The sequence below is a fragment of the Phalaenopsis equestris genome, unplaced genomic scaffold (assembly GCF_001263595.1).
Source record: "Phalaenopsis equestris unplaced genomic scaffold, ASM126359v1 Scaffold000002, whole genome shotgun sequence".
In the NCBI taxonomy this organism is placed as follows: Eukaryota; Viridiplantae; Streptophyta; class Magnoliopsida; order Asparagales; family Orchidaceae; genus Phalaenopsis; species Phalaenopsis equestris.
In genome coordinates, this window is record NW_018164444.1 from 7,292,382 (window position 1) to 7,303,450 (window position 11,069).

Here is an 11,069-nt window from a genome sequence, read left to right on the forward strand (position 1 = left end):
CTTACCTAAACATCCAAATGATTGGATTATTGCATTTAATAACATTAGACAAATTAATATGAATAAAAAAGATGGAGGCTAACAAAAATTCGCATAACCACAAATAGCTGAAATAAGCTCCTTAATTATGATGAAAAGATTGAACTTGTTCACATTCAAAAAAGTTATAAAAAATAAACAAGAGAAATTAAAGCCAATTGACTAAAGAATTAAAAAAATTACACTCAAAGAACATATTTAAACTAATCATGCATGCAAATGAAATAACAACATACACTATGAAAAGTCATGTAGGACCTGCACTTCTAAAAATATGTCGTACTTGTGCAGACACATATTGAACACTGACACTTGTTTGACAAGTCTCGACATAACAAAATATATGTTAGAATTTTTTTTAGCCCAAACACGTCTATAACACACCTCAACACTACATCGAATGTGAGTTTAACACAATTTCAAGAAATTGCGATATCGAAATTAGAAAATTATAATTATAGATATAGTTTTAATTATATCTCATTGTCGAAATTGTCCCATCTCTCAACATGTTAAAACTCCCTTTATCATTCGTTAAACTCAAGCATCGAATGCGCATATAATTTTCACAGGTGAGCATTAGTACTTTCCTCTTTATAATCATAATTTTTTTTTAAGTTTTTAATAGATAAGTTGAATGAATTGTTTTGAAACATAACATATCTAATTTAAAAAAATAATTTTCACAAGGAATAGGTTTTATAATATAAATTAAATTTATGAAGTTAAATTTTTTTCTTGCATGATTTTTATTATAATATTTTAATAAAGAATAAAAAAAATCTATATATTCCATATTAATAATTAATTAAATATAAAACATGTCCATGAAGTGTCATCCTGGTTTTCTCAATTATCTTGTATCGTGTTGTCATGTCGTGTTCGTGTTTCATAGTGAAAAATATGTACACATAGACATGCCATAAATAAAGAATTGGAAAACTTACAGGAGAAATTCATTTCAATCATATGAAAGAGAATAATAATCATCTTAGTTTTGCTAAAAAGGTACATATTGATATTCCTCATGAGAGCAGCAATGTATGTTGTTTTTCCACCTGGAACGACACTAAAAAGTAATAAAACATATAATATTAGTAAAGTTCAAACATATTACGTTGAACTTCTCCACCATATGATCTCTTATTGAGAAAATATAAACACACTCATGTCATGTATCACATGGTTTAATATCAAGCTCTACAATAGAAAAAAAACAGCTTTTCAAAAGAGAAACTACCGATTAATAAAATATTCAAATTTATGATTGATAAAGTTGAGCTTAGGTTTTGAAAAGCACACTCAAGCCATCTACAATTATAATGACAATGTAATAATTGATGATAAAGTAAAAATAGTTATTTAGTTTATTGTCATATAATATGAAAATTATAACTAGATTAATGTCTCAGAATAGGAGTAAACTATAATCTCTCCAAAATAATATATTATACTAATTCAATCTAAGACACTTGTTCAAATAATTGATGAAAAAAAAATAGCATTATCCTTCCATGTACTACATACACAATTTTATCAATCATATTTTGCTATTGAATTTCTTAATGTAGCATTGTAGCATGAATTAGAGAAATTAAAATAAAACAGGTATTAAGGAGGATTTAAAAATAAAGAAAAAAAAATTATACTATGAGTTCAAAAATCTCATGAAGACTCCTCAAAAGATACACGAATAAGTTTTATCACTGTCAAAAATAAAAAAATATTTCACACGTTGCATTACATCGATGAATGATGTAAATTTGAGAATTCATGAGACAACAATGAAAAGAAAAATGTAGAATATAAAATCTTACTCCATATCTACAAGTAGCTCTATCTCTTAAGGAGGAAGGGTCAGAACAGGTATAAACAAACTTACACGTTATCTCTAGAAGTATTACAAAAATTTATATAAACTTTACATTAAAAAAAACTAGAATATCATAGCTAATGGAGACAATAATGTCAAAATATTCTATAAATTAATGTATAATGTGGTTGTCGGTCATAATCTCAGGTGTTGCACTAATAATCACTTGTCAATCATAAACGACTAACCCAACATGTCATCATTGCAGAAAACAAATTTGATTCACAAAAAGGAAAAAAAAAAGATGGCAACTTTGCAATGCAAAACTAACTATTTTAGACTACTTTCTTATTGCATCAAAGTTTACTCCTCTATTAAGAAGAATAATCGCAAGATCCATTCTACGAGTCTATAATGCAAATGCAAAATAAATATATATTACAAAAAAATGAGACAATCATGATTTATGTCATATACGCTACGATTATAATAAAAACAACTAAAAAACAATGATGTTAGATTAAAATATAATGTTAAGCACAAGACAAGACCAATGCACCTTCAATGTGTTTGCACACAGTGTTTCAGGATGATTCATTTTAAAAGCTTCCAAAAGCTCAACAAGTTTAACGACAAAGAATATCTATGTTAAAGAAGAAGAAAATCAAAATAAAATTTGAATAATTGCGGATGACAACAAAATTATATTTAAAAAAGGGCAACAAAAAATTAAAGACAGACTTTCATGAGACTGCTGATGAAAAATTATTTGTACCCATAATCTAAAATAAAATAAGTCTTAAGTTGTTCACGGTAGTCCTTCGTAGAAACATTCTTCTGCCTAAGAGACTTGAAATTCGACAACACAAGTACCACTTCAAAAAACAAAAGTGTTTTAACAGAAAGATTATAAAATTTAAAAAAAATTGACATAATATAGGGAAATTTTTTTAATAACAAATATAACTGAAAAGTAAACTAGCATTGCAAACTAAAATGCTAACAAAGTTTTGGCATCTGAATTTGGGAAAAGAAATCACATTCTCCTTAATTCTTCTTTGTAAACCACAAAGATTTGGTGTTTTCTGATCTCGTTTTCTAACTCCTGCACTAAAACTTACAAAAAAAGTTATTAATTTCACAGCTACAGAAGCTGCAAGGTACTAAAAAACAAGTAAATTTCAAAAAATGATCTCTTTGGTTGGAAATCTAAATTTGTCATTCTTCTCTTTTTTATTTAGCTTCAACTCTTCTGCTTCCACCAAATATCTCGCCTTTGTCTCATCTATCGTTGTAGACTTCTCTTCCAGGTCTGACTCATCCGATTCCAACCCGGACTCATCTCGCCTCTCTGCAAATATTTCAAAAATAATATTAGATCACTTGCTTAAAGATAGAACGAAATCAGTTCTATAACTTTATCGCTATATCGGAGAAAGTCATCGGTAAAGGGGTCCCCATCAGACAATACATCGGAATCCGATTGATTATATTTGATAACTGAGGTCTCACTTTCAACTTTCTCCTCTTTCGTAGCTAAACATTTTCCAAAAAACCCATCTTCAAGATCTTTCGATGAAAGTATAATCTTCTATCAAATGATTCTGAAGAAGGAATGATTCTGAAGAAGGGCTTCTTAGAGAAGGCTTCACTGTGAAAGAGGAGAAAAATGAAAGCGAGGCCTTCGATATCGAAAAATAATCTGACTCCGAGGTATCGTCTGCCGGGGACCCCTTCACCGATGACTTCCTCTGAGATAGCGATAAAGGTAGAGAATTGATCCTGTTCTATCTCCAAGCAAGTGGTCTAATGTCATTTTTTGAAATATTTACAGAGGCGCAAGATGAGTCCGGGTTGGAATCAGATGAGTCGGACCTGAAATAGAAGTCGAGCGATAGATGAGACAAATGCAACAGCTTTGGTGGAAGCAGAGAAGTTGAAGCTAAATAAAAAAACGAGAATGATGAATTTAGATTTTCCACTAGAGATATCAACTTTGAAAATTTGCTTGTTTTTTGGTATCTTGCAGCTTTTGAAGACGTGAATTTAACTTTTTTTTTTGTAAATATTGATGTAAGAATTAGAAAACAAGGCCAAATAACCACCAATTCTTTCTGGTTTAAAAAAAGATTAAAGATAGTGTTTTTTTCCCAATTTCAAATGTCAAAACTTTGTTAGCATTTAATTTGTAGCCAATTTTTTTTCAGTTATAATTATTTTTAAAAATTTCCCTGTTTTATGTTAATTATTTTTAAATTATTTTAAATATTTTTATTAAAACACTTCTTTTTAAAGTTATATGTGCGCTGTTGAATTTCAAATCTCTCAAGCAGAAGAATATTTTTAAAAATCAATATCTTGAACTGCTTAAGGCTGATTATATTTTATATTATGGGTATAATGAATTTCTCATCAGCATTCTTATGGAGATCTGTCTTTAATTTTTTTGCCCTTTTTTAAATACATTTTTATTATTATCATCAATTATTTAAATTTCATTTTGATTTTTTTATTCTTTAACATAAATATTCCGTCATTGAACTTGGTGAGCTTTTGGAAGCTTTTGAAAAGAATCGTCCTGAAACACTACGAGCAAATACAATGAAAGTGCAATGGGCTTGCATTGTGTTTTACATTATATCTTTACCTAGCATAAATGTTTGTTAGTTGTTTTTACTATAATTCAATTGTATGTGACATAAATCATAATGTTGTCATGTTTTCTTCATTTTTTGTAATATATATTTACTTTGATTTTGCATTATAACCCGTAGAAGGGATTTTGCGGTTATTTTCCTCAATACAGAGAAAATCTTGATGCAATAAGAAAATAGTCTAAGATAGCTAGTTTTGCACTGCAGAGTTGTCACTTTTTTTTCCTTTATTATGAATCAAATTTGTCTTCTGCAATTACGGCATGTTGGGTCAGTCGTCTATGATTCACAAGTGTCTATCGATGCAACACCTTAGATTATGGTCGACCACTACCTAATATGTTGGTTTGTAGAATACTTTAAGATTATTATCTCCATTAGCTATAATATTTTGTCTTTTCTTTTATGTAAAGTTTATATAAATTTTTGTAATACTTCCAAAGAAAATGTGCAAGTTCATTTCTACCTGTTATGACCCTTGCTCCTCTAGAGAGGGAGTGAATTGTTGACTTAATGTAAGATTCTATATTCCATACTTTTTTTCTCATTATTACCTCATGAATGCTCAAATTTACATCATTCATAGATATAATGCAATGTGTGAAAAAAATACTTTCATGTATTATTTGACAGTGATAATGCTTATTTGTGTATCTAGTGAGGAGTCTTTATGAGATTTTTGAACTCATATTGTCATTTTTTCCCTGTTCTTTATTTTTAAATTCATCTTAATACATGTTCACATTTAATTTCTCTAATACATTTTGTATATAAAAATTCAATAACAAAATATGATTGATAAAATTGTGTTTATTATACATGGAGGGATGATGCAATTATTTTTCATTAATCATTTAAATAAGTTCCTTAGAGTTAAAACTTATAGGATTATATTTTCTAATGAATTAATATAACATTATTTTTGAGATGATTATAGTTTATCCCTTTTCCGAAACAGTAATCTGATTATAAATTTCATAATATAAGACGATAGACTAAACTACAATTATTATTTTATCATCAATTATTAGCATATAATTATAATTGTGGATGACTTGAGTGAGGCTAGTCAAATCTTAAGCTCAACCTGATCAATCATGATTTTAAATATTTTATTAATCAACAGTTCCTCTTTTGAAAAGTTATTTTTTTCAGTTATAGAGTTTGATATTAAATCATGTGATACATGACTTGGGTGTGTTTCTGTTTGAATTTTACTAATACTATACGGTTTTTTTACTTTTTAGTTTCACTCAAAGTGGAAACTCGACATTCATTGCTATTCTCAAGAAGAGACTTGGGTGTGTTTCTGTTTGAATTTTACTAATATTATACGGTTTTTTTACTTTTTAGTTTCACTCAAGATGGAAACTCGACATTCATTGCTATTCTCAAGAAGAATACCGGAATGTAATTTTTAGCAAAACTAAGATCATTGTTATTCTCTCTCTTATGTTTGAAATTAAAGCATTTTACAAGTTTCTCAATTCTTTATTTGTGGCATATCTATTTATACATCCTTTCATCTATAAAGCACGAACACGACATACACAACCCGATACGATGACATGGCATAATATTATAAAACCTCCGGCTTATGAAAATTAATTTTTAAAAATTAGATATTATGTGTTTCAAAAGAACTCATTCAACTTATCTATTAAAAACTAAAATTTCTATGATTACAAAGAGAAAATTACTAATACTTAACTATGAATATTATATGCATCTTAGATGCTCGATTTTGACGAATGATAGAGGGAGCTTCAACATAATGAGATATGAGATGGTTTCAACTATGAGGTATAATCAAGGCTCTATATATAATTATAATTTTCTAATTTATACGTCTCATATTTTTGAAATCGTGTTAAGCTTTTGATGTAGTGAGTGCTGAGTTGTCATGGGAATGTTTGGGCCAAAAAAAATTCTGACATACATTTTGTTGCGTCAAAGAAGTGTCAGGGCGTGCTGACAAACATTAGTGTCTAATACGTGTCTGCACGGGCACGACATATTTTTAGAAGTGTTGGTTCTACACGACTTTTTATAGTATATGTTGTTATTTTATTAGCATGCATAATTAATTTAAGGATGTTCTCTGAGTGTAATTTTTCTAATTCTTTAACTAATTAACTTAAATTTTTCTTATTGGTTTTTTGTTACTTTTTTAAATGTGAAGAAGTTTGATCTCATCGCCATCATTAAAGAGTTTATTCCAACTATTTATAATTATGTGAATCTTCTTTAAGCTGCATCTTTTTATTCATATTAATTTGTCTAATATTGTTAAATACAAATAATACAATCATTTGAATGTTTAGATGAGAGACACAAGGTAAGCGACTCACACCTTCCAATTGCGCGCCTTGGCTTAGGGCGTTAGATAGCTAGATCAAATCTTTATTTTGACTTTGATAATTTGAGAAAAGGTTTTTGTGAAACATTTGTTGGAATATTAAGGATTAACGTTAAGAAAGAAGTTCGATTAATTGTATGTGCCAAAACGTCAATTCATGGTTTAGACCATCAATTATGGTTTCATGATAAGTTTTATAATTTCTGAACAAAAAAGTAATTATTAAATTGTCAAATTTTTGTACTGTTGTCATAGGGAGATTGCTTTAGGCCATGCAAACTTCTTCAATAGATACACGTGATCTTCTTTGGTGCAATTTCTAACCCGAGTGATTGTTGTTGAATGTGAATAATGTCATTCGAATCACCTTAGAGAAAAGTTTGTCTTCACTATTAGTTGTTTCTACAATTGGCCATATATTGCAATCACTACTAATGAAGACTAGATAAACCAATGCTTACCTATTTGTGAAAAAATCTTTTTAATCCTACACCATTTTGATTGTTGCCCATTGCAACCGAATGTACATTCTATCTAATATAATCTTCACCTTAAGTTTCTTTGCATTTGAATACACATTTGTGGCCAAATTTTTTTTTTTTACTTTACCGAGTTAATCTATTGAATCGGAAGTCCCATTTTCTATAAAGACTCTTTATCTTTACCACTATTGTCGAATGTTGCTTTAATTCTCTCCCACTAATATCTTCCTCAAAATTGGATGGTTCTTAATTACAGGTGAACTCTACAGCTCTTAACGTAAGCAACATATGGGAACAAGAGAGATCCTCATATCTTACTCTCTAAGACTCTCTAATGTCTTTAAGCTTTGTGAGAAGCATTATTTTGGATGTGGTTTTAAAAAACATTCAATGCATAGGCACAATATATCATTTTATGATTGTTCATGCTTATCCTGAAAACTAGTGCATCTTTTCTACTTTCAAATCTTCTTTCAAATCATGATTCTGTGTCAATCCTTGCTAAAAATATTTAATTCATTTAATTTGACATCTGTGTTGATCAATATTCGTGATTGTGTTGTTATCAATGAACTTAACTTTTTAATCCTTTCACTCCATCTACATACCCAACAATGTTTGGTTTTACCTCCAACATAAAAAACAAACCCCACAATATTTTAATTTGAAATAATATCAAGACAATATTTGTATCAATTGACTACAAAAATAACAGCAGCAACAACAACAAGCCTTGTCCCAATAAGTGGGGTCACATTGATAAAACTTTTGTCTTTGAGTTTTCTTGTTTATATGCTCCTAGTTATGAAAATTAATTCCTTAACGTTTACAATCAAAGTTTTTATTATTTTCAGGAATATAATTGCAAGTGAATTCAAGGAAAAACAGCTCAAGTCTTTAACAGCTAATATCCATCATATGGAAGTGACAAATACTATTGTATGCAATTATGATGGAAAAGAGGTTAGTTTTATTGTCTGTACTAAATCAGGGAGGTCATTACAGACCTCATTTTTCACTTTGCTATTCTAAGATAGATTTTTTTTAAAGAATTTTCTGAGTACTGCTAAAGCATTGGAAGTATTGATGCTTATGATTAAGCAAATACAAGAGGTAGATTACTTATAGAGAAAATATTCTTAATTAAGAGAACTTCGGTTGAACAAAGACAGTCTAAAATAATTACAAATTTCTAATCAGATAAAATCACTATGATAAGAAAAGTTAATGTTAGTTTTATCTTCTAAACATCATATTATAGCAAAGTTTTGTTCTGATTTAGCCGCCCAGAATCTTGGGATTCAAATTTGTTGATAGGGTATTGTTAGATGCTCCATGCAATGGTACTGGGGTATTTAATAATAATTAAGAAAATAATACCAATTTATCAAAGATACATAGTTACACATATATATACATACATAGATACATAGTTACACATATATATACATACATAGATACATAGATACACATATATATACATATTTAGATACCTACTTCATTTTTCCTTTTACGTTATGCTTATAAAATTTTCAAATTACATGGCAAGCATTAGTTTTCAATCAATTCATATTTTGAATTGTACATCTCCTATTTGTAGAATTTTGATGCAATTTAAGGGGCCCGCATTCTATTAATAAAAGTATTTTGTATTATTTTCCCTTTATTTTTTCTTTTTGAATTTACCACACGTAATATTTTCTCGTGATTAAAGATATTTTTACGGTGAATTTATTAAATAACCAAGACAAACAGTATTCCTCCATTTAAAAGCTGAAACTTTTCAAGCCCAGATGATGCAAATCAAGGAGACTGATGTGCTTGTTTCATTTCCAGTAGAGGTTTTAGAATATTGTTTCTCTATATTATTTTCTTTTGATGATTTACATACAGACCACTCAATTATTATGTATTTAAATATCAAATATCTAAACATTTAATTTTTACATACAAACCACCTTATCTACGCATGATAAGGTGTATTTCACTGTTTAATAGTTCAAATTGTATTTAACTAGATGTCTAACATCTAAACTATCAATTATTATGATTATGTGAGTTATCTTTACACTGCAGCTGCATCAGCTGATGCCTTCGTTGCTAAGAAGTTAGGGAATAGTGTTGCAAATAATGATTGGGAGCTTAGAGATTTCTCTGCAAATTGGCCAAAGTTTGTAGACAAGATGAAAGGGCTAAAATAATAATAAATCAAAATATTATACTATCCATTAAGAAAATAATACCAATTTATATAGTATCAATTGGTAAATACATAAACAAAAAATGAAACGAATAAAATTTCCTCCAGTATACATTTAAAATTCCATTAAATGTTATCTTAAATTTACTTGAATATAAGAAATCAGCAAACAAAAGAAAATTTTACATATTTACCTCATCTGAAATGAAGTACGAAAAAAATGGGATTAGAGGGTGAAGCCCCGTATCATCAGACAAACTTGTCAATGCTTCATTGAAAATGGCAGGTTCAGACTCGCTGATGGTTGGCTCAGAGATCTTATCAAAGTATAGCTGAAAAACAAATGAATTATTATAATTACAAGCTTACCATAAGACCAATGTTTTGATACTTGATAAAATAATGAAGGAAGTTTTACAAACAATCCACATATTTCCCATGTAGTTACATATCTAACACCTAAACTTCAATTTTAACATAAATTACGCATAATTTCATAAGCCATTTGCAAAAAACCATCCAACGTAACTACATTTATGAAGCGATCACCATAAGATCCTACATGAAACAAAAGGCTGCAGCTATAATTCACGAAAATACAGTAAATAAACCAAAACAATAAACATGATCCCAAGAGACACCAAAGAAAATATCAAACTTCCAAAAGCAGAATCTCAAATCACAAATTGGCATCCAATAAAGAAGAAAATCAAAGAAAATCACCTGCTTATTGATTTCCACCCCAATAGCATTTTGTAACATTCTAAACTCTTCCAGTCCTTTCATGGTACAACTTGTGAGGCATACCTTTGCAATTTACATATGAAAGACCTGGGCACACACATATTTTCATAAAAGTTAAGTGATAAGCATATGGAAAATCAAAATGGGGTATAAGAATTCAAATTGGAGATGGGCTCAGCCTAGACTTTCATTTGTCACGATCCCACAGGCAACCGAAGTATCGAAGTCTATATATCAATATCAATCAAAAGTCACCACCAAATCATCCTAGAATCGAGAAATTCTAAACCCTGTCACTTAATTGATGAATGAACCTGTAAGTAGTATCTGAACTTTTAAACTAAAGGTGCAGTGTAACTATATATGGTATCTGATATGTAGTATCTGGTGTATAGTATCTTGTATGTAGTATATGGTGTGTAATATCTGGTGTGTAGTATCTGGTGTTAGTTCACAAATCTCTTAAGAAAGGGTTAGAACTACCAACGACTCAAAGGATGAAAAGGGCATCCTTATTTGATTATTGATTAAAATATTTTTGCTATAAAGAAGAGCTGAGAGTGATTTTTGCATCATCGCCCTTACTCCCTCAATTTCCAACTTATAGGCCATTTTGATATTCCACATGCATATCCACAACTTTATATTTCACATCAAGAAATTGGGAGAAATAAACCCCCAAATAGTTTTGTAACATCTAACTCCCACCTTTAAGTTCAGATTTTGAATGTACATTCATAGAAACATTTTATATTTCACAAACTTTACAAAAAAAAAA

At 29.2% G+C, this 11,069-nt stretch overlaps 1 protein-coding gene across 3 annotated transcripts in view; it reads right to left on the reverse strand.

The window, feature by feature from the left end:
* LOC110037764 overlaps positions 1-11,069 on the reverse strand; it is an 18,796-nt gene that overhangs the window by 5,617 nt on the left and 2,110 nt on the right. For 2 of the 3 annotated variants that reach the window (XR_002295376.1, XM_020742504.1), the window contains exon 2: positions 9,742-9,879. Coding sequence is in view for 2 of the 3 variants with exons in the window: in XM_020742504.1 (XP_020598163.1) it covers positions 9,742-9,879 (138 nt within the window). In the remaining variant the exon portion in view is untranslated. Of the gene's footprint in view, positions 1-9,741; positions 9,880-10,270; positions 11,015-11,069 lie in introns of those variants that run through there. The other variant, XM_020742577.1, reaches the window with a different exon arrangement.